Source organism: Oryctolagus cuniculus, chromosome 5, assembly GCF_051225735.1.
Source record: "Oryctolagus cuniculus isolate XC-2025 breed Fujian yellow rabbit chromosome 5, ASM5122573v1, whole genome shotgun sequence".
Taxonomy (NCBI): Eukaryota; Metazoa; Chordata; class Mammalia; order Lagomorpha; family Leporidae; genus Oryctolagus; species Oryctolagus cuniculus.
This window is the reverse complement of record NC_142871.1, coordinates 36,365,853-36,391,133: the sequence shown is the minus strand read 5'-3', so window position 1 is coordinate 36,391,133 and position 25,281 is coordinate 36,365,853. Positions and strand designations below refer to the sequence as shown.

The following is a 25,281-nucleotide window of genomic DNA, read 5'->3' as shown; positions in this document are numbered from 1 at the left end:
CACCACGAAGGAAGCAGACGCACAGCAAGCATCTAAGAAGCAGAACCATGCTCAGCAATTTCACAAAGCCTGCAGCGCAGCTTTGCTTTGAGAATGTGAACGGATCTTGCATCAAAACTCCCTACTCGCCGGGGTCCCGGGTGCTCCTGTACACAGTGTTTGGCTTTGGGTCCCTGATGGCTGTGTTTGGAAACCTCCTGGTGATGACTTCAGTTCTTCATTTCAAGCAGCTGCACGCTCCCACCAACTTCCTCATCGCCTCCCTGGCCGGTGCTGACTTCCTGGTGGGTGTGACTGTGATGCCCTTCAGCATGGTCAGGTCCGTGGAGAGCTGCTGGTATTTTGGAAACAAGTTTTGTACTTTTCACAGTTGCTGTGATGCGGCTTTTTGCTACTCTTCTCTCTTCCACTTGTGCTTCATCTCCATCGACAGGTACATTGCTGTCACTGACCCTCTGGTCTATCCCGCCAAGTTCACCGTGTCTGTGTCAGGAATTTGCATTGGCATCTCCTGGATCCTGCCCCTGGTGTACAGCTGGGCCGTGTTTGCCACAGGTCTCAATGATGATGGGATGGAAAGCTTAGTAACTGCTCTTAACTGTATAGGGGGCTGTCAAATTGCTGTGAACCAAGACTGGGTTTTGATAGATTGCCTGTTGTTCTTCATGCCGACCCTTGTTATGATAATTCTTTATAGTAAGATTTTTCTTGTAGCTAAGCAACAAGCAATAAAAATTGAATCTACTAGTAGCAAAGCAGACTCATCCTCAGAGAGTTACAAAGCCAGAGTGGCCAGGAGAGAGAGAAAAGCAGCTAAAACCCTGGGGGTCACGGTGATAGCATTTATGATGTCATGGTTACCATATACGATTGAAACATTAGTTGATGCTTTTATGGGCTTTATAACCCCTGCCTATATTTATGAGATCTGCTGTTGGTGTGCTTATTACAACTCAGCCATGAATCCTGTAATTTATGCTTTATTTTACCCTTGGTTTAGGAAAGCCTTAAAACTTATTTTAAGTGGGAAAGTTTTTCAAAATAGTTCATCCACCCTTAGTTTGTTTTCAGATTAAGTATAAGCATTAAATTGAAAATTAATGATATTTTCAAAATTGTGATTTTATGTTAAAATAAGATGGAAAAATGAGTAAACACTTTCAATATGGGGAAATACAGTACTTTTCAAAGCTAGCCAATGAAAAAGTAATATGAAGATTAAAACTTTGTAGAAATACTTGCTACACTAAATAATAAATGATCCATTGGTTCACATGTGTCCCTTTTCTCAATGTTTTCTGTATTTCCTTTTCCATGTGTACTTGTTTCTTCCATTTTGCTTAATTCTAACTTTTTGGTCATGGAATCTTGAATGCCTTCTCTTATATGCTCAACTCTCATTTGTCTTCAGGTGAAGATACATTCGTCTCTTTTTACACTCTCTCAGTTTGCAAGAGCGCCTATTATAAAGTCCCCCCACTCTCGGATCTCATACGACATAAATTCACTGTTCACAATTCCAGAGGCTAAGATGCCTAAGATCAAGGTACCTTCAGAGTGGTTTATTCTGAGAGTCTCTTCTGGGCTTGCAGGTAGCTGTTTTCTTTCTGTGTGCTGACAGGTTCTTCCTCCCTGTGTCTGTGACCCGACATCTTCTTTTGTAAGCACACAGGTTATCTTGGAGTAGGGCCCACCCTAAATATATCATGGGTTATGACTTCAGAATATCAGTTTTGTGTGGTCCCTGGCAGAGACATTCCATGCGTGATGATGCATCCCAGGTATTTGCTTATTTACTGCTTTCCTGTGTCTTAAATGTTTTTGTGCCAGGAGTTTTGAGGCTAGGAGGTAAGCTTTTTCTAGTTACTGGCTATAAAACAGGCTTGGGATGTTCACTCAGAATATTGTGAGACAATTAATTCAGTTTTGAGAATAGGCAGGAACTTCAGACATTGACCCCAAATTTTGCAAGTGGAAAAATCTACCACAAAAGCTGGCTTGGGGCCAGTGCTCTCACAGCTTGCTAAACCACTGCCTTGCAGCACCAGCATCCTATATGGGCACAGGTTCAAGTTCTGGTTGCTCCATTCCAATCCAGCTCCCTGCTAATTCACCTAGGAAAGCAGCCACATGGGAGACCCAGATGAAGTTCCTGCTTCCTGGCTTGGGCCTGGCCCAGCACTGGCCATTGAAGCCATTTGAGGAGTGCACCAGTAGATGGACACATCCTGTGTGTGTTATTCCCTCTCTGTAACTCTGCCTTTCAAATAAATGAATAAATCTTAAAAAAAAAAGCTGGTACAATTATCATTCACAAATGGAAAGTATGAAAGAGTTAGCAGTCATCACTACCAGTTGTCATTTCTACACCAACTTTAGTCACTTAGAAATAGTATATGCTTCATTTCTCCAACTTTTCTCAACAGTTTTTCTCGCCTAAAAATAGTGCATGTTTCATTTTCCAAGAAGATTTTTTGGGCCAAAAATGCTATAATAATGTAAAAACCACCTATTAAAGAGTATAAATGATGCATTGTATAATTTTATATTCTGTTCTCTGAACATTGTTGATTCAATAAATGTCATTTTGGGGGTTGTTGTTTGACAGTTGTTAGGATGCTGCTTGAGATGTCTACATCCCATATTGTGGTGCCTTGGTTCAAGTCTCAGCTCTGCTTCCAAGTCTAGTATACTAGTAATGTGCATCTAGGGAAGCAGCAGGCGATGGTTCAAGTTCTCGGGTCACTGCCACCTTGTAGGGAAATCAGAGTGAATTCACAGCTCCTTACCTCATCCTGATCCTGTCCTGGTTTGTGGGCATTTGGGAAGTGAATCTTGGGATGGGAGTTCTCTTTCTGCCTTTCTGTCTTTCTCTCTGTCTTTCAAATAAATAAGTTGAAATAAAATACTTTAAATAACATTTTGGAATTGGTGTCTTGGGAATTTTGTACAATGGAACTAAACTGTGGTGGAGGAATGTTGTATAAATATTTGTTTTTCTTTTTTCTTATGTCTATTTGTGGAGTTATGCATTAAAATTACAATATTTTTTAATTAATGATTTCCAATTAGGATGCTAATTTCAAACAATAGTAAGTATAATGATGTGTATGTACCTGTACCAGGAATAATTAAGGATAAAAAGGTGTTATTTACAGTATTTACTGAAAGGAAATTTATTTTAAGATTAATGTAAACAACCTATTTAAAATTAAGCTAATTGAACTAAAAAATAGTCAAGATAGAATTATTGTGAGCAGAGGACCAATTATCACTAAAAAGCTGGCCAATCTTGTGACATTATCTTTTCACTTGAACAGGTCCCATGACCTTGAGAGATTAAAAGAACTCAAAAGTCTTTTTCTTTTTTTAGTAGAAAGGAATTATTTTTCTTTAAAAAAGAGGTTACAATTTTAAAATTAATTCATTAGTTTTTTAAAATTTTATTTTATTTTTTCCCAAAGAAAACTTTTATTTAAGGAATATAAACTTCATGCATTTCATAAATATAATCTTAGGAACATAGTGATTCACTCACACTCCCATCACTCTTCCTCCTCCTGCTCCTATTCCCAGTCTTATTTTTAACTAACATCTATTTTGAATTAACTTTATACACAGAAGATTAACTCTATACCAAATAAAGAGTTCAACAAATTGTATGAAAAAAAAATAACTGTTCCTCAACAGTTGAGACAAGGGCTGTTCAAAGTTGTTGCATCTCCAAGTTAATTTTGTAACTGGAGAAATCGCAGGGTTCTTGTCTTCACGCAAGAAAGAATTCAGGCGTGAGACAGAGAAGTGGAAAATAAAAGTAGCAAAGTTTATTAGGGTAGGGACATCCACAAGAAAGGATGGGCACCTCTCCAGACAGGACCTGAGAGAGAGTGCAGAGATTACACCTGGCCAGACCAGGCAAGCGGCTCAGCAGAGAGGCAGAAGGCTGAGCGCACAGTCTGGTTGAGGTGGGGGTGGGGGGTGGGGGAGGGTTAAGGAAATGGGTCTTGCTTCCCCACCTCTGCTTCTCTTGGAACAAAGGGCTTTTTGGATGTAAATAGAAAAACTTCTCTCTTGAAGGTCTGAAACAAAGGACTTTATGGATGCAAAGGTTATCAGACAGGAGGAAGGGAGCAGAGTGTTTGAGATGCTGCACCTGGGAGATTGTGGAAGATTTGTCAGGCAGAAGGGATGGGGACCCCCTCACCTGGCAGGTTATCAGGTGGAAGGGGGCAGGGCAGGGCAGGATGTGAATACCGGGCTGCCTCTGAAACACCATCGGGATGACCTTGAGATGTAGCATATGCTGGACATAGATGTCTTCTCTCTAGGCTTTCATGTCACACACACATAAGCTCATAACTGACTTCCTACCTAAAAATTTCACTTTTTTTCTTTATGCATTCTTTTTTTTTTAGGGGGGGAACTTAATTAACTTTAAAGAATAACTCAAGAATGACACATCTTTTGTGAGCACTTAGACTAACTATAACTCATGGGACATAAGAATATCTTTCACTTAATACACTAAAATGAAGTAAATTTTTGAGAACAAGTTTTATTATTAGTACAATTCTTTGAGGACTAAGGTCCTGCATGTGAAGTTACTGCACAGTGACACCTCTTGTTAATTTAACAATTAACACTCTTAGGTATGATGTCATTGATCACCCCAGGATCTTGACATGAGCTAACTAGGCTATGGAAGCCTTTTGAATCCACAAACTCCTTCCGTATTTAGACAAGGTCATAAGCAAAGTGGAAGTTCTCACTTCCCTTCAGAGAAAAGTACCTCCTTCTTTGATGACCAGTTCTTTCCACTGGGGTCTCACCCACAGAGGCCCTTCAGGTAGGACTCTTTTTGCCACATGCTCTCATGGGCTTTTCAGCCAGACCAGAATGCCTTAAGGGATGATTTTAAGGTCAGAGTGCTACTTAAAGCAATTGTCATTCTATGAGTCTGCTGCATGGACTGCTTCCTATGTTGGAGCATTCACTCCTTTCTAATTCTGTCTATTATTATTACCAAACAATCCTATCACTTTAACAATCCTATCACTTTAACACTTAATGATCACTTTAACACTTAATCCTATTCATATTATCACTTTAACACTTAAAATGCTATTTTTACCACCAAGCTTAAGGTGATTAGGGGCTCCATGGCAAGTTTTTAAAAGAAAGAAAAGAAACAGAAACTTTCCATCTGTTAACTCACTTCCTCCCCTCCCCCCAACAAAGGACAGGGCTAGGCTGAAACCAGGAGCTCAGAACTCAATTCAAATCTCAGACATGGTTAGCAGGGACCAAAGTATTTGAGCCATCATCTCCTGCTTTCCAGAGTGCACATTAGCGAGAAGCTGGAATGTGAAGTGGGGCTGGGACTCTAGTCCAGGAGCTCTTATATGGGTCACAGACATCCTAATAGGGATACTAAGAGTGCTGCAATTGCCCACTTTGTAGAAAGAGGTTTTGATGAAGATATAAGCAGACTTTTTTTTTTTTTTTGACAGACGGAGTTAGTGAGAGACAGAGAGAAAGGTCTTCCTTCTGTTGGTTCACCCCCCAAAATGGCTGCTATGGCCGGAGCCAGGAGCAGGTGCTTCCTCCTGGTCTCCCATGTGGGTGCAGGGCCCATACACTTGGGCCATACTCCACTGCCTTCCTGGGCCACAGCAGAGAGCTGACATGGAAGAGGAGCAACTAGGACAGAATCCAGTACCCTGACCAGGACTAGAACCTGGGGTGCCGGCACCGCAGGTGGAGGATTAGCCTAGTGATCCATGGCACAGGCCAAGATAAGCAGACTTTTTAACAACTTTGTTGGATTAATGGGAAAGTATTAGGTTTTAAATTCTAACAAGAAAGATAAGAGACACAAAATCAAACAGCAATGCTTGCAGCCAGCCACCCCCCAACCAAGACTTAAGGAAGCCAGTGGGAGACTACAGTACCTGTTTTTAGTACAACATTAATAGTAAATATGCATTGAAGAAGGCATTCGTCCTAGGAAAGAGTTGCCCACATCACTCCTCCCTCACTCTAAGTCATATAGCAGAGAGAAAGAGATATTCTGCTTGGGAGAGAAAGAGGGAATAAATCTGAACTTTAGACTTGAAACTCAGCATGAGGCCTGCTATTTACACCTGGAAAGAACCTCCCATCACTGCCCCTGGACTAGAACTTATAGAGTGAACTTTTGAGACCTTCCTTAGTCAGGCAACCAAGGGATTACCTCCATCAGACCTTCCCAATCCTCAGTTGGACAGAGAAGCAGGTTTCTGACTTCTGGTAGTTTGGTAAAACATGAGCTTAGGTCTTGGACTTAAAGCTCAGGGCTGGGTCTGCTGAGCTGAGACCACAATTAGATCGTGTCCCCTATGCCCAGGTCAGCCTGGGCAACAAAGGGACTGCATCATCATGCCTTCTCCAATCCTGGGCAGATAGTAAATAACAAGACTCCAGCTACTGGGGAGTGGAGCACTTAAGTGAGCACAGGCTATATCTTGAAGCTGGTAAATCCATCACTAGAAGATATTAATGGTCCTTGTGCCCAGGCCAGTGACTCTGGATGAACATCTGGATCTGCCCCAGTCCCAAGTGAAGACTAGTGGCCCAGTCCATTGGATTTATCTTTTGGCCAGCATCCCCTGTGCTGTGGTTGCTGTGGCCTTGGAACATAAGTCCATCACTGCAGCAAGAAGTCTGGAAAGAAGTAGATGCTGGTCCCTTGTGTTTCCCCAGTCTTGGCAGGCTCTGGTCTCTGGATATGATCTAGCATTGCTGTTGAGATGAACACAAGATCGGTCACTCCATAGCTCCCATAACCCTAGACCGCATAATATGGAGAGAGTAATTGCCTGGGAGAAGAAAAGTAGGTAGGTGACAAAATATTGCATAGAAACCTGGTGCCTGCCCCGTGGGGACCCATGAACCTCTATCTGACTTTGGAGAGGAACTACTATAACCTTGGCCATGCTCCTGCAACACACAGATTCAAGTGACTCCTTTAAAACTGCAGCTTGGTGCTCCCATGACCCCAACTATGCAGACTGAGGGAAGCACCCCAAGAACCTCAGACAACATGCCTTGAATTGCCGCTGAGACCCATTTGCCCATGCTGATACTAAGAGGAATTCACTGACACTACTGCCACTACCATGGAAGAAGATTTGGGAGATTACACTGCAGCATCTAATTGGACTAAAGCCAAAATAACCTACAAAATCAATACTTGAAAACACATCTTGAGGGTAAAACTTTTAGGCTACAAAACCACTTATTAAAAGATACAGAAACAAATAATATGCCAGATGAATACAAACCAATGTGCGATTACAGGAAGTATGAAAAAGCAGGCAGTGTCATGCCCTCAGATAACATAATAATGTTTTACCAGATTTCAAAGAAAGTGATGATGATGAAATAGCTGAACAAGAATTTGAAAAAATAATTACAAGAATGTTCAAGGAGATAAAAGAGAATAAAGACACATGGTTGAATGATGTCAAGAATACAATGTGTGATATAAATAAGAAATTCAGCAAGGAGATAGAAATCTTCAAAAAAATACAGAAATCTTGGAAACAAAAAACTGTCAGACAAAAAAATTAAGAGTCTTCACAACTATCAAATAGTAGAAAGAATATATCCGAGGGGCCAGTGCTGTGGTGCAGTAGGTTAATCCCCTGCCTGTGGCACTGGCATCCCATATGGGCACCGGTTCTAGTCCCAGCTGTTCCTTTCTGATACAGCTCTCTGCTATTGTCTGGGAAAGCAGTAGAAGATGGCCCAAGCACTTGGGCCCCTGAACCCACTTTGGAGACCTAGAGGAAGTTCCTGGCTCCTAGCTTTGGATTGGCTCAGCTCTAGCTGGGGAGTGAACCAGTTGTTGGAAGACCTTTCTCTCTATTTCTCCCTCTCACTGCTTGTAACTCTTCCTCTCAAATAAATAAATAAAAATCTTTATAAAAAATGTCTGAACATGGATGCAAGTATTTAAATATCTTGGTCACATAAAAAAACAAGGTAAAATATATAAAAGAATTAAAACAGATTCTGAGACCTTTGAAACACTACTAAATTAATAAATATTTGAAGAGTGGATGTTTCTATAGAAGAATTAAGGAGTAAAGATATATATATATATATGTATGTACATATATATATAAAACTTACATAACTAATTAATAGCTGAAAACTTCCCCAATCTTTTTGTTTTTAAAATATATTTTATCTATTTAATCAGTTATGCCACAACACCGGCCCCAACTTCCCAATCCTGAAAAAGATATGTCCTAATAGATACATTCAGAAAAGATCACTTCATAATAAAACTCTCAAAAGTGCAACATAGACAATTCTAAAATCTATATAAATATGTTAAGTCACTAAACTAAGAGTAAATTTCTCAACAGGAACCTTAAAGACTAGGAAGGAATGGAAGGACATATTCTGAGTACTGCAAGAAAAAGAGCATTGCTAACCAAGGATATCATACTCAGCAAAACTCTACTTCATAAATGAAGGAGAAATAAAGATTTTCCAGGGGAAGAAAGAACATACAATTCATCACCACCACCAGATCAAGTTTACAAAAGATGCTTAAGGGAGTCCTTCATACAGAAGGAGAGGCATTATGGAAACTTGTGAAAGTTCAAAATATATGAGAAAAATAGCAAAAAGATATTTAGAATAATAGGAAAAAATTTTAAATGACAAAAGTCGTTACTTATCAGTAACAAGCTTGATTGTACTTGGACTAAATTCTCCATGTAAATGATAGACTGACTGAATGAATAAGCAAAAAGACCTAATGATATGCTGTCTGCAAGAAAATAATTTCACCAGTGAAACAAGTCTAGTCTGAAAGTGAAATGATTGTAAAGGATATTGTATGCAAATGGAAACCAAAAGCAAGCAAGAGTAGCAATACTTATATAAAAGAAAATAGACTTCAAGACAATAATTGAAAAAAGGGCAAAGTCTTCATATAATGATCAAGGAATTTATTAAGCAAAAAGATGTAGTAATTATAAATATATGTGCACCAAACGCCAGAACACTCCCTTCTTTTAAAACAGACATTATTTGTTCTAAAGGACAAGATAAACTCCAACACAATAATTATGGGAACCACCCACTTTCATCAATGGACAGATTATCCAGACAAAAAACAACAAAGACTCATCAGTTAAATTACACCATTAAGTAAATGGATCCATCAGATATTTATAGGACATTTCAGCCAACAGCTGCAGGATATACATTCTTTGGATTAGAAACTGGAACATTCTCTAGGATAGACCATGCAATAGGCCACAACTCTCAAAAATTTCAAAAAACTCAAAATCATATTATATGTTATTTTTTGACTGTGGTATAGTAGAACTAGAAATCAACAATGAAAGAAATATAGGGAGTTATCCAAACACGTGGAGAGTAAACAATATGCTTCTAAATAAGCCATGAGTCTTTGACAAAATTAAAAGAAAAGTATTTCTTGACACAAATGAAAATAGAAATACAACATATCAAAATTTAAACTTATGGGATACAGCAAAAGCAGTTTTGACTAGATGTGTAAAGTAATAAGCATATTATATATATATATATATATACATGTGCATGTGTGTGTGTGTGTGTATGTGTGGGTATAAAGAAAAATCTCAAATAATTTAAAGATGCCTTTCCAGGGACTAGAAAAGCAACAACAAGCCAAACTCAAAGTTAGTAGAAGGATAGAAATAACAAACATCAGAGTAGAAATAAATGAAATAATGACCCCCCCAAAACAGAACACCATTGATATGAAGAGTTGGTTCTTTGAAAAGATAAATGAAATGGATAAACTTTTAGTTAGTCTAACCAAGAAAAAAGGAGAGAAGACTCAAATACATAAAATTAGAGATGAAAAAGGAGCTATTGCAACTAATACTACAGAAATACAATGCATTATTAGGGACATTTGTGAACAATATACCACTAAATTGGAAAGCCTAGAAGAAATGAACATTTCTGGACACATACAACTTTCTAAAACTGAACTGTGAAGACATAGAAAACCTGAACAGATCAATAACCAATAATTCAACTGAATAATTAATAAAATAAAAGTCTTTCCAACAGAGAAAAGCCCAGTGCTGATTGACTACGTTACTAATTTCCCCAGATTTACAAAGAAGAACTAACACCAACTTTTCTCATACTATCCCCAAAAATTAGCAACTGGGAAACTTCCAAAATCAATTGTTAAAAATCAAACAAGGATCTAAAAAAAAAAAAAAAAAAAAGAAAAGAAAAGAAAAAGAAAACTCTAATCAACATCCCTAGTGAATACAAAAGCAAAGATTCTCCAAAAAAATACTAGCAAATTAAGTCCAAAAACACACACAAAAAGTCATTCACTCTAAGTGGGATTTATCCCAGGCATACAGGAATTGTTCAACAAAAATCAGTAACATAGTACATCACTTCAACGGCATAGAGGATAAAAATCTTACATACAGTCACTATTAGGTTCAGATAAAACATTCAATAAAATTCAAAATTCATTGATGATAAGAACCCTGAATAAATTAGGAGTAGAGGAAACATACTTTGACACAGTAAAGGCTATGTATGACAAACACACATTCAATATCATGTTGAACATGGAAACGCTGAAAGCGTTTCTTCTAAAATCAGAAACCTGTCCAGGATATCCACTCTAACTGCTCTTATTCACTGCAGTACTGGAAGATTTAGCCAGAGCAGTCAGGCAAGAGAAAAAAATAAAAAGCAGACAAACATGCAAAAATGCTCAATATTGCTAGCCACTATGGAAAGGAAGCTCAAAACCATAGGGAGATATCATCTCACTCTAGTTAGAATGGCTATTACAAAAGACAAAAGAGCTAACCAATGCTCGTAAAGATGCAGAGAAAAGGAAATCCTTACATACTGTTGCAGGGATACAAACTAGTTTAGTTTTCATGGAGAACTGTGTGCATTTTCCTCAGAAAACTCAGAATAGATCTACAATACGACACAGCTATCCCACTTCTGGGTATGTATCTAAGGGAACTGAAATTACCCTATCAAGATACATAGCAGAGACCGGCACCGCGGCTCACTAGGCTAATCCTCCACCTAGCGGCGCCGGCACACCGGGTTCTAGTCCCGGTCAGGGCGCCGGATTCTGTCCCGGTTGCCCCTCTTCCAGGCCAGCTCTCTGCTGTGGCCCGGGAGTTCAGTGGAGGATGGCCCAAGTGCTTGGACCCTGCACCCCATGGGAGACCAGGAGAAGCACCTGGCTCCTGGCTTTGGATCAGCACAGTGCGCCGGCTGCAGCGTGCCAGCCGTGGTGGCCACTGGAGGGTGAACCAACTGCAAAGGAAGACCTTTCTCTCTGTCTCTCTCTCTCACTATCCACTCTGCCTGTCAAAAAAAAAAAAAAAAAAAAAGATACATAGCAGACTCATAGAATGGCAGATGTCTTAAACAGCACTCTGGCCTCAGAATGAGACCTTAAGGCATTTGGATCTGGCTAAAAAGCCCATGAGAGTATTTCAGGCATGGAAAGCCAAGACACTGTGGCAAAAAAAAAAAAAAAAAAAAAAAAAAAAAAAAAAAAAAACAAAACCAAAAAACAACAACAACAAAACACCAAACCAAACCTAAATGAAAGATCTTTGTGAGTGAGATCCCAGTGGAAAGTATGGGTCATCAAAGAAGGAGATACCTTTCTCTGAAGGGAGGAGAGAACTTCCACTTTGACTATGGCCTTGTCCAAATAAGATCGGAGTTGGCGAACTCAAGAGGCTTCCATAGCCTTAGCAGCTCATGACAAGAGCCTCGGGTGATTACTGACGTCATAAATAAGAGTGTCAATTGTTAAATCTGCAACAGGAGTCACTGTGCACTTACTCCTCATGTGGGATCTCTGTCCTTAATGTGTTGTACTATGTGAATTAATGCTATAACTAGTACTCAAACAGTACTTTATACTTTGTTTTTCTGTGTGGGTGCAAACTGTTGAAATCTTTACTTAGTAAATACCAAATTGATCTTCTGTATATAAAGATAATGGAAAATGAATCTTGATGTGAATGGGATGGGAGAGGGAGTGGGAGATGGGATGGTTGAGGGTGGGAGGGAGATTATGGGAGAAAAAAGCTGCTATAATCCAAAAGTTGTACTTTGGAAATTTATATTTATTAAATAAAAGTTAAAAAATAAATAATTGGGAGATCAAATAAAAAAAAGAAATTACACTATCAAAGAGATATCTGCATACCCATGTTCACTGCAATACCATTCACAATAACAAACATGTGGAATCCACCTAGTTGTCTGTCAGTGTATAAATAGATAAAGAAATATATATATGTTTGCATGTAATTGGATATTACTCATCCATAAAAAGGATTATATTTTATATTTGCAGCAAAATGTATGAACCCATAAGACATTGTGTTCAATAAAACAGGCCAGACATAGAGACACAAATATTGCACGTTCTTTCTAATGTATGGAACATTAAAAAATTCAGTTGGAACTTAGAACAATGGTAAGAAATTGAGAAGATTACACAGAGGGGCTATTGAAGGATGTTCAATAACAGGTATCAAACATGTTAGATAAAAATGACAGTTCCCAGTGTTCTATAGCACAGCAGGGGGACTATAGTTCACAATAACATTCTAAACTATAAAAAGAACTAGAGAAAAGAGTTTGTAAGTTCCAATTATTTTTAAAAAACTAAGATATGCAAATGTTAATTGTATTATTTGAGCAGATTACGCTATATACATGTGTTGCAACACTAAACATGTGTTGAAATAACGTAAAGCAATCTGAGAAACAAAGGAAAAAGCATAGCAAAAGGGAACTTTAAGAGAGTTGAAGAGGTTTGCATTTGGCACAGTGGTGAAGATACTGCTTGAGATGCTGATATCTCATGTTGGAGTCTTAGGCTTAAATCTGGGCTACAATTCCAATCCCAACTTCCTAATAATATATACACTGGGAGCAACTGATGATTAATGGATAGATCTATTTGTTGCCTCCTGGCCTCCATCTGGTCTAGTCCTGACTGCCGCAGACTTTTGTGGAGAGAACCAGTGGATAGAAGACCCTTCTCTCTCTACCTTCTCTCTCTCTCTCACTGTCTACATTCCCAAAGAATATTTTATTCTTTTTCTTAAAAAAATAGCTAATTGATTTTTAAAAAAATTATTTTGACAGGCAGAGTTAGACAGTGAAAGATAGAGACAGAGAGAAAGATCTTCCTTCTGTTGGTTCACCCCCCCCAAATGGCCGCTACTGCAGACACGCTGCGCCAATCCGAAGCCAGGAGTCAGGTGCTTCCTCCCGGTCTCCTATGCGGGTGCAGGTCCCAAGCACTTGGGCCATCCTCCACTGCCTTCCCGGGCCACAGCAGAGAGCTGGGCTGGAAAAGGAGCAACTGGTACAGAACCCAGCGTCCCAACCAGGACTAGAACCTGGGGTGCCAGTGCTGAAGGCAGAGGATTAGCCTAGTGAGCTGCGGTGCCAGCTGCTAATTGATTTTTTAAAATGAATAATCTCACAGGTTACTTTCCAACACAATTCAACATAAGTTGAATTTCTCACAATAAAAAGAAAAAAAAAAGATGAGCCAGGTCACATCCATCACCAATGTTTTGGCATAAGATTGGAAAATCACTATTTTCTATGGCCAAGGGTAAATAATTCAACCTTTACTTTTCACGATTTCGATAGTAGAGATTAGAGTAATCCAAGATTGCTCAATAGTCTAGTTGTATACCAGAAATGAAGGCAAATTTTCTCTGGAGAAAGGACATATAACATCAGTCCTCAAACCATTACATTAATTTTTCAAGTAGAATGTCTCAAACATAGTAAAAAATAACCAGGAATGTAAAGTAGACAAAAAAAATCTTGTGATAAGCAGCAGAAACAATGTACAATTTGAGAAATGAGAATCTCACATTATTAGTAAAATAACTAATTAGGTATTTTTGACAGTTTTTAATGTAACTTTGAAAATCAGGTTCAATGAAATAATAACCAAATTTGGAAACTTCAGGAGAGATGTGAAAAAATCTTAAAGGGAAATCTTAGGTCTGAGAATTACTGTGTTTTGTAAGGCACAAAGAACCCAGACACTGGCTATGTGGGAGTCTACAGATAGGTTGTACAACAATAGTACCTTTTTAAAAAAAAATTATTTATTTATTTGAGAAGTATATTTACAGAAAATAAAAGGGAGAAACAGAGAGAAAGGTCTTCCATCAGCTTGTTCACTCCCCAAATGGCCACAGTGGCCGGAGCTGGGCTGATCCGAAGCCAGGAGCTTCCTCCAGGCCTCTCATGTGGTTGTAGTGGCACAAGTGCTTGGGCCATCTTCCACTGCTTTCCCAAGCCATAGCAGAGAGCTGGATTGGAAGAGGAGTAGCTGGGATTAGAACTGACTGTTCATATGGGATGCCGGCACCGCAGGTGGAGGATTAACCCACTGTACCACATTGTCCACCCACAAAATAATATCTGTGCACTGGCTACCATCTTACTCCTGTCTCCCACTCTTCAAAAGTGATGTTGCAAAGTTGTATTTCTTGAAACTTCTAGATGTCATTATTTGACCACTTGACAGGTGTTTATAGAAGTGAAGTCCCCTGACACTTGATCTGGACAGGGTGGCAGAAGCTAGTCTGATTTCTAGCTTCGGCTCAATCACCAGCTCTTGAGGAATCTGCCTTTCAGGAAAAGATTTGAAAAGAAATATCAACCACTTGGTTGGACTTGTCTGTTCTAACTTCCATTGTCTTAGTCCGTCTTCTGTTGGTATGAATGAATCCCAAAGATTGGGTTATTTACAAAGAAAAGGTGTTTATTAGGTTTGTGGTTCTGAAAGTCCAAGATCACGATGCAACCACAGTACAGTGGTTCAGTAACTTCCAGGAGGGGGAACCTGGCATTGTGTGGACCTTGTGCATACTGCTTCTGGGCAGGGAATACATTCTTGTGACACAAATAGTACCTTAATGACATTTTCCCCATATATATACATATATATATATATACATACATATTTATAAAATCTGTCATTTTGATATTTTTCTTTTGAAAGATTTATTTGTTTGAAAGGCAGAGATAGAAGGAGTGAGTGACAGCGAGAGTGAGAGCAAGAGCGAGAGCGAGAGCAAGAGAGAGAAAATGATGTCTTCATTCACTGGTTCACTCCGCTGTGCCAGCCAGCCTGAAACCAGGAGCCAGGAGCTCCTTCTGGGTCTACCACGTTTCAGGGATTTCAGGGGCACAAGGACTTTGGTCACCTTCTGCTGCTTTCCCACATGCATTAGCAGGGAGCTAGATTGGAGGTAGAGCAGCCAGGACTTGAACCGGCACCCATATGGGATGCCGGCACTGCAGATGGAGGCTTAACCTTCTACTCACAGCGTCAGCCCCTCCATATATATTTTAAAAGGGGTACCTGTATTTTTATGCTGCCCAGGCTCTTACAAATTATGTAGGCAGTCTTGCCAATTGAGACTAGGCAATGTTAGTTGCAAATACTGTGCTAGGATATTTTGTGTTTTTTTGTTATTTTTTTAACTTACATTAAATAAATATAAATTTCCAAAGTACAACTTTTGGATTATGTACTAGGATATTTTGAGACAGTGGAGCTTAAAAAATGTTCTAGTTATAAAAATTAGGTGATTTTACATATTAGTAGAGAGTAGAGAAATGTGTTTTGTAAAGAACTTATGAATGATAATGACCAGAAACAAGTTCCCTTCAGTGATTCACACCTTGCACTGTAGGGACTCCTTGTTAGGAAACCATAGTGAGTGAAGTTGATTGGCTGGCTCCTTAAAACATCCTAGGGGGTGGAAGTCTATTAAAAGGTAATTTTTAAAAGATATAGTTATTTTATTTCTGATTATCTTTTGCAAGGAGGACCTCACAGAAGCAGAAAAATAGGTATTGAAATTAAAATTCTTTCGATTCAGATAATATGATTTGGGGCTGAACAAATTTATAGTATATTTGGTAGGGGGTTGACTGTGTGTTTAGGACATAATCACAGAAATACATGATTAAAGACAGAGACAATGAGTGCTACATTTTAAAATTTCATTTCATTTTACTTTGTAACCACAATGGAAAAAGTTACAGGCAATATATAAAAGCTGAGGCTAAGATATGAAGTTTGAATTTTTTAAAATTTTCAGAACTCAAGGCTATGATTGTCCACCACGAAGGAAGCAGACGCACAGCAAGCATCTAAGAAGCAGAACCATGCTCAGCAATTTCACAAAGCCTGCAGCGCAGCTTTGCTTTGAGAATGTGAATGGATCTTGCATCAAAACTCCCTACTCGCCGGGGTCCCGGGTGCTCCTGTACACAGTGTTTGGCTTTGGGTCCCTGATGGCTGTGTTTGGAAACCTCCTGGTGATGACTTCAGTTCTTCATTTCAAGCAGTTGCACGCTCCCACCAACTTCCTCATCGCCTCCCTGGCCGGTGCCAACTTCCTGGTCGGTGTGACTGTGATGCCCTTCAGCATGGTCAGGTCCGTGGAGAGCTGCTGGTATTTTGGAAGCAAGTTTTGTACTTTTCACAGTTGCTGTGATGCGGCTTTTTGCTACTCTTCTCTCTTCCACTTGTGCTTCATCTCCATCGACAGGTACATTGCTGTCACTGACCCTCTGGTCTATCCCGCCAAGTTCACTATGTCTGTGTCAGGAATTTGCATCAGCATCTCCTGGATCCTGCCCCTGGTGTACAGCTGGGCCGTGTTTGCCACAGGTCTCAATGATGATGGGATGGAAAGCTTAGTAACTGCTCTTAACTGTATAGGGGGCTGTCAAATTGCTGTGAACCAAGACTGGGTTTTGATAGATTGCCTGTTGTTCTTCATACCGACCCTTGTTATGATAATTCTTTACAGTAAGATTTTTCTTGTAGCTAAGCAACAAGCAATAAAAATTGAATCTACTAGTAGCAAAGCAGACTCATCCTCAGAGAGTTACAAAGCCAGAGTGGCCAGGAGAGAGAGAAAAGCAGCTAAAACCCTGGGGGTCACGGTGATAGCATTTATGATGTCATGGTTACCATATACAATTGAAACATTAGTTGATGCTTTTATGGGCTTTATAACCCCTGCCTATATTTATGAGATCTGCTGTTGGTGTGCTTATTACAACTCAGCCATGAATCCTGTAATTTATGCTTTATTTTACCCTTGGTTTAGGAAAGCCTTAAAACTTATTTTAAGTGGGAAAGTTTTTCAAAATAGTTCATCCACCCTTAGTTTGTTTTCAGATTAAGTATAAGCATTAAATTGAAAATTAATGATATTTTTAAAATTGTGATCTTATGTTGAAATAAAACAGAATAAATGAATAATTCTTTCTAAATTTGAAAAATATATTTTTCAAAGCATTGTGAAGAGTAAAACATTGTACAGATACTTACTGTACTACATAATAAATGATCAATTGGTTTATACTTGTCCCTGTCTCAACATTCTGTTTACCTCCTTGCCATGTGCACTAATTTTTTCCAATTGGTTATTTCAATCTCATCTCTGATTATGAAATCTTAAATTCCCTTTTCTCTTAAGTGCAACTCATTTATCTTCAAGTGAAGTTAAATGTATCATTTATTACACTGTGTTAATAATCTAGGGTGGCCATAACGTATTCACACACACTGGGGAGCTTAAATGATAGAAACTCACTGTCCCACAATTCCATAGGCTAAGAAGCCCTAAGCTCAAGCGCTCTCCTCTGAGAGAGTCCCTCCTCACCTTGCACATTACTGTCTCCTTTCTGTGTGCTCTAGTTTCTTTCTTCTTGCATTTGTGTCCTGACCGCATGTTTTTATAGAATACAAGTTATCTTGGAGTAGAGCCCCCCATAAATTCTTCATTTTAACTTAACTATCTCTTTGAATATTGCAGTATTGGGAGTTAGGACTTCAGAATATCAGCTTTGAGTGGCACAATTCGGTTTCTGGCAGCAGTTTCAATTAGATATTCCACACATGATGGTGCTTCTCCAGAATCTGTTTATTTGCTGCTCTTCATTGGCTACTCTTCCACTTTCCTAAAATGTTTTCACTCCCAGAAGTTTTAGGGGCAGGAGATAAACCTTTTCTGCTTAAAGGCTATAAAAAATTTGGACTGTTCACTCAGAATTTGGTGAGACGATTAATTCTGTCTTGGGGACAGGTAGGAATTGTAGACATTGCCCCAAATTTTACAAGTGGAAAAATCTACCACAAAATACGTGGCACAGTGATCATTAGGAAATGGAAACTCTATAAAGCATTTGACAATTATTACTAGCAGTTGTTACTTGTATACTAACTTTCACCACCTGGAAATAGTGTGCAATTCACTTTTGCAACTTTTCCCAACAGGTTTTCTCACCTAAAATAGCATATATTTCATTTTTTCAGAAAATTGTGGAGTCAAAAATCCTATGGTAATATTGCAAAAAACATGCATTAAAAAGAGTATAAACAATGCATGCTAAAATATTTTTGATTAAATAATGTCAATTGGAGGGCAAGTGTTTGGCACAGTCATTAAAAGGCTGCTTAGGACATCTGCATCCCTTATCGTAATGCCTGGGTTTGATTCTCAGTGCTGTTTCTGAAGTACACCTGGGCAGGCAGCAGATGATGGTTCTAATAACTTGCATCCCTGTGACTCTTGTGGAAAATCAGATTTGCCCCTGTCTCCAGCCTCACCAAGCCCTGGCTATTTCAGGCATTTGAGGGAGTGAACCCTGGATGGGAGATCTCTATCTTGCTCTCGGTATCGCTCTGCCTTTCAAATAAGAAAAAGTAAAAAAATAGAAATGGCATTTGGAAATGCATATCTGAAGTATTTTGTAAAAAGAAACTGAAATGTGGTGTAGTATTGTTTAAATCGCTTTTTTCCTTTTCTTTTTTCTTGTGTTTATTTGTGGAGTCACTAGGTTATTGAAAAAAATATATTTTTTTCTCATTTGATTCCAATGAAGATTTTAATTACTTTCAAACAATTTTGAGCATAATGGTGTGTTATGTTCCTGTGTCAGGAATGGTTAATGTTATAAAATATAACACATATAATGTTTTTTGCCAGGAAAATAATTTTGATGATAATACGGACAACCTATTTTAAACTATATTATTGAGGACCCAAAATGTTAAGCAAACTAATTCCTGTGAGCATAGGATCAATTACCACTACAAAGCTGGTCATTCCTGTAACATTATCTTTTCACTGGCATAGGTCCCATGGCCCTGAGGTATTGAAAGTATTCAAAAAACATCTTTATTTTTCTTATTAGAAAGGATTTTTTTTTCTTTTTTAAAAGGAGATCATAATTTTTAAGTTAACTCATTAGTTTTTATTTATCTAGACAGATAGAGAAAAGGAGATATTTCCCACTCATTTCCTACTTAACAGCCAGGACCAGGCCAAGCTGAATCCAGGAGCTCAGAACTCAATCCAAGTCTCTGACATGGGTAGCAGAGACCTAGGTATCTGAGTTTTCATCTGCTGCTTCCCAGGGTGCACATTAGCAGGAAGTTGGAATGCAAAATGGAGCTGAGACTTGAACCCAGGCACTCTGATATGCAATGTACAATCCCAATAGGGATATTAATAGCCGCTCTGTATGCCAGCTCCATAGTAAGACCCTTTGATGAGTCTTCAACTACGTTGGAAGATAGACAAGAATCCTAAAAATGTTTTGTTTTTTGAAAGTTGAATTAATGTAAATGGAGAATTGGATTTTACAAATTAGAAGGCAATGAGTGGGGCCGGTGCCGCGGCTCACTAGGCTAATCCTCCGCCTTGCAGCGCCGGCACACCGGGTTCTAGTCCTGGTCGGGCGCCAGATTCTGTCCCGGTTGCCCCTCTTCCAGGCCAGCTCTCTGCTGTGGCCAGGGAGTACAGTGGAGGATGGCCCAAGTGCTTGGGACCTGCACCCCATGGGAGACCAGGATAAGTACCTGGCTCCTGCCATCAGATCAGCGCGGTGCGCCGGCCCCAGCACACCAGCCGTGGCGGCCATTGGAGGGTGAACCAACAGCAAAGGAAGACTTTTCTCTCTGTCTCTCTCTCTCTCACTGTCTACTCTGCCTGTCAAAAAAATAAAAAAAAAAAAGAAGGCAATGAGTGGATTAGTAGCTTGATAGCAATCAATAAAGTTGCATATCATTTAACTATCATCAAAAAATCATCCTATCTTTAAAACACCATGTGTTTTATTTTTATAGTATAGAGGGCAAACAGAAAAAAATAAGTGAGAGTTGGGTAGGACCTAGATTGTGGTGCAGAAGGTTAAGCCACTGCTTGTAACAATAACATCCCATATTCAAGTGTTAGTTGGAGTCTGGGCTGTTGAGCTTCCAATCCAGCTCCTTATTAATGCACCTGAGAAAGCAGTGGAAGATGGCCCAAGTGTTTGGTCCCCTGTACCCACATGGGAACCCAGATGGACTTACTGGCTTCGGCTTGGTCTTGAGCTGGCTGCTGTAACCATTTGGATAGTGAATCAGTGGATGGAAGATCTCTTTCTCTTTCTCTACCTCTCACTCTATATCTATCACTATGCCTTTGAATAAAGAAAAATAGATACTTTAAAAAGAGTTGGGGGACTGGCACTGTGGCATATCTGGGAAAGTCACTGCCTGTGGCTCCATGTGGGAGCTGGTTCATGTCCTGGTTGCTTTACTTCTGATCAAGGGAGCTGGTTCATGTCCTGGTTGCTCTACTTCTAATCCCAGCTCCCTACTAATAACCAGAGACAAGCAGTAGAAAATGGCCCAAGTGTTTGGATCCCTGCTACTCTTATGGGAGACCTGGATGAAGCTCCAGGTTCCTGCCTACAGCTCAGCCCAACCTAGGCCATTGGTGCCTACAGAGGAGTGAACCAATGGTTGGAAGACCTCTGTGATTTTTCCCTCTCTCTGTAGAACTCTGACTTTCAAATAAACATATACTTTTTTAAAAAGATAAAAAAGAGTTGGATAATATTCCCAGTCAAAAAATGTTCAGTAGAATTACACTGTAGTTAAATTAAATTATAGATAATGCCCAAATCACTAATATAATTCTAAACATGACATTTCTTTTGAAAATGCAGAGAATAAATTCAAACACAAAAGAAAGAAAAGGGAGGCAGTTACAGGTCTCCATATCCTTCAGTACAGTCTTTCTCAAGTATCACTTAATATGATAATGTGTTTGTGGTACCACTCAATAACCTCCCTGAGTTGGGTGCTGTGGCACAGTGGGTTAATTTGCCACTTGGGACACTCCTATACATATCAGAGTGCCAGTTGAATACTTTCAATACACCTGAGAAATGCACTTCCTAATAACGCACTTGCGAAAAAGCTGGAGATGCTGGCCCAAGCATTTGGTTCCTTACCACTCAAGTAGGAAAGCTGGGAGGAGCTCCTGACTCTTGGCTTTGGCCTGGCCCAGCTCTGGCTGTTGTGAATATTTGAGGAGTGGAGCCAGAGCTTCTCAAAATGTCAACTTCAGTTTTGCAGATTGCCTTTTAGGTGTTCTATTATTTATCACAGATCAGGGAGAACATTATCATCAAAATTCATCACGTACAAAATAACTTCAAAAAGTTTGTGGAAAATGGAATTAAATGATGTTTATGTGGGTGCAAAAATATTGTGAACTATCCATATGTAGTTTTTTCATAATATGCACTTTCATAAATATTTTGAAGACCTCTTACACACGTGGATTTCAAGATGTTTTTGCACAAAACTAAATTTATCTTTCAATTTATTTTCCATAACCTTTTTGAAGTATTCTCATACTTAAAGGGTAAACATTAGAAGCATTCTTTTGAGGGTCCAGATAAAGGCAATATAGTCCTATATTGTTACATTGTATAATCATTGTTTTATAAGTACCTGTTAACATAAATGGATGATGATGAGAGAAAGGTAGAAATTAAGAATTAGGAGTTAATCAATATTTGAAGATGGATGACATACCTGAAAATAACTAAGTCTGCTCTGTTGCATTTGAGGACTAATTTCAGACACCCACAGGTGTTTCCCTGATAGAGACAGATTACAGATATACATTTTCTGTGATTACTTAGTTTGCCTAAGATAAATGTACTCTGACTTTGGGTTATATTACATACATTGCCTAACACATTAATTTAATTTATTTATTTAAAATGCACATGTGTAGGGCTGGTGTTGTGGTACAGCAGGTTAAGCCAACTCCTGTGACTTCAGCATCCCATATCAGAGTGGCTGTTTGACTACCAGCTATTCTGCTTCTAAGATAACTTTCCTGCTAATGTGCCTAGGATGGCAGAGGAAAATAATCCAAGTATTTGGGCCCTTATCACCCATGTGGGAGATCCAGATTGAGTTCCAGGCTTCTGGCTTTAGCAAGGACCAGCCTTAACTGTTGCAGATGGACATTTTGAGAATGAACTAGTAGGTTGAAGAGCTCTCTCTCTCTGTCTGCCTTTCAAATAAATTAATTAATTTAAAAAATCCACATGTGGATATCTACTTCCAGTAATGACAGAATAGCTTACAGAGGGGGCTTGTGCTGTGGTGTAGTTGACTGGGCCTCTCTCTGCGGTGCCAGCATCCTGTATGTGCTCTAATTCTAGACCTGACTGCTCCTTTTCCAGTCCAGCTCTCTGCTATGGCCTGGGAAGGTAGTGGAAGATGGCCCAAGAGTTGTTCCCATTCACCTGCCTGGGAGACCTGGAGTAAGCTCCTGGTTCCTGGCTTCAGATTGACCCAACTCCAGCCATTGTGGCCATTTGGGGAGTGAACCAGTGGATAGAAGACCTTTCTCTCTGTCTTTCCCTCTGTCTGTAATTCTACCTCTCAAGTAAATAAATAAAATAATTTTTTAAAAAGAATAACTTACATAGACTAATTCTAGAGAATCTGGGAAAAGTGCTTTACAGTTTTCATAAATGTTAGAGCTAAGACAAGAGCCAGGAGTTATCCAAGGTCCAGAATAAAGGAAATTCAAAGATATGACTCCAAAATTTAGGACAACTTTTTTCAGCAAATGTTAGTGAATTCCATAAGAAGTTCTGGGAGGATGAAGAGATAGGCAGAGCTATTGACAACTTTGTTGGATTAGTGGGAAACTACTAGGTTTTAAGTTCTAACAAGAAAGATGGGAGACACCAATCTGAATAGTGGTATATATACCAAGGCAATTTCCCAAGAGCTAAGAAACCCAAAAAGAGACCACAGTGCCTGATTTTAGTACAACAACAACAAATATGCATTGAAGAAGGCATTCTTCCTAGGACAGAGTTGCCCACTTTACTCTTCCCTTGCCTCAAGTACAGCAGCATGGAGAAAGAGGTCTTCCACTTTGCAGCAAAAGAGTGAATTAACTCTGGACCACAGACTTGAAACAGCACCAGTTCTGCTATGGTGAAATCCTACAACTGAGAAGAAATTCATTGTCCCTACCCCTTGACCAGAGCCTACAAAGTGAGCTTTTGTGACTCTCCTCGGTCAGGCAGCCAAGAGATTACCTCCACCAAACCTCCTGCAACTTCTGTTAGACAAACAAGCAGAACTCTAGTTGTGGGGGAGTTAAGTGGGAAAATGAGCTTATGTCTTTGATTCGAAGCTCAGTGCTGGGTCTGATGAAGTGAGATCCAGCACTAGATAAAGCATAAAGACCTCTAGGCCCATGCCAGTGTTAACACACTCGGCCTTTAGATTCACTACGCAATAGACACTGTAGAGGGATGGATTTATTTTGACCCATGTCACCACCAACCTCATACAAACCTGGAGTGTAGTCCCAAGACTACAGAGAGCCCTGTGGCAAGGAGACACAAATGTAATCTAGCTTAGTGTCAGCTTGGGCAACTAAGGCACTGGCTTCACCAGCCCTCCTCCAACCTTCAGCAAATAGCAAGGAGTAACAATCAAGTCACTGGGGGAAGGGATAACAAAGGGAGCACAGGACTGCATTTTGAAACTGGTAAATCCATCACTGGGCAGATACTAATGGTCTCAATTCTCAGGCTAGTGACTGTGGGTTGAGCCTCTGAATCTGTCCTAATCCCAAGTAGACACCAATGGCCAGAGTCAGTGGGATTTATTCTTGTCAGCATCACCTGTGCTTGGTTGCCATGGCCTCATGCTGCAATTTCTCCTCAGCAGCAGGAAGCCTGGTGAAAAGAGGGTCTTGTTAGTCTGTGGAATCTGTATATTATCTAGCATTGCACTGGAGATGTCCACAGGATTGGTCACTCTATTCCTCTCATAACTGCAGACAACACAATTACTTGGAAGAAGTAATTACTTGGAAGAAGACAGAGTAATTATTTGGAAGAAGAAAAATAATGTGGGTAATGAAACATTGTATAGAAACCTAGTGCTGGCACCATGGGGACCCATGAACCCCTATCAGACTTTGGAGAGGCATTACTATGACCCTGTCCATGCTCCTGCCACAATATAGATTCAAATAGCTCCTTTAGAACTCCACTTTTGTGCTCCCGTGACTCCAACCATAGCAGAGTGAAGGAAGAACCTTTACAACCTCAGATCATATGCCATGGTCTGCCACTGAGACCCACTTGCCATGGTGATACTAAGAAGTGTACTCTGTGCCACTACTGTCATTGGCATGGAAGAAGATATAGGAGTACTGTAGTGCACCGTCTAACTAGAACTAAGCCAAAACAACCTACAAAATCAACACCCAAGAAGACATCTTCAAGACAAGACTTTGGAGCCACAAAACCACTCATTAAAAGTGATAAAAAAGAAAAAGTTAATAGTCTCCACAACAGACTACACAAAGCAGAACAAACAGTATCTGAAGATGAAGACAGGTCCTTTGAAGTATCTTAGACAAAAAAAGCTAAAAATACATTAAAAAATTGAAACAGATTCTGAGACCTCCAAAACAGTATTAAATTATTACACCTTTGAACAGCTGAGCTTCCTAAAAGAGAAGAGAGGAGTAATGCCATATGTGGAAAACCTATTCAAGGAAGTAATAGTTGAAAACTTCCACAATCTTGGAAAACATAGGCACACATAGACATTATCGGAAAAGATCACATTATAGTCAAAAGTATAACACAATTCTAAAATCTATGTAACCATGTCAAGTCATGCTAAGGGGAGCCCTCTTTAGACTAATAACAAATTTCTCAGCATAGAATAGGAGGGAATAGAAGGACATTTCTGAATTCTGCAAGAAAAAATAAAACTACCAACCAAGAATATTTTATTCAGCGAAGCTC

At 39.4% G+C, this 25,281-nt stretch overlaps 2 protein-coding genes across 2 annotated transcripts; both read left to right on the top strand.

The window, feature by feature from the left end:
* On the top strand, window positions 1–1,076 carry LOC100354791 (trace amine-associated receptor 8-like). The gene has a single exon (XM_008263528.3). It carries the CDS (start codon window positions 48–50, stop codon window positions 1,074–1,076), a length of 1,029 nt encoding a protein of 342 aa, XP_008261750.3. The 5' UTR covers window positions 1–47.
* A 15,196-nt stretch (window positions 1,077–16,272) lies between these two features.
* Window positions 16,273–17,316, top strand: LOC100355052 (trace amine-associated receptor 8). The gene has a single exon (XM_002714739.5). The coding sequence runs from the start codon at window positions 16,288–16,290 to the stop codon at window positions 17,314–17,316; it is 1,029 nt and encodes a 342-aa protein (XP_002714785.4). The 5' UTR covers window positions 16,273–16,287.
* Window positions 17,317–25,281: the final 7,965 nt, after the last annotated feature.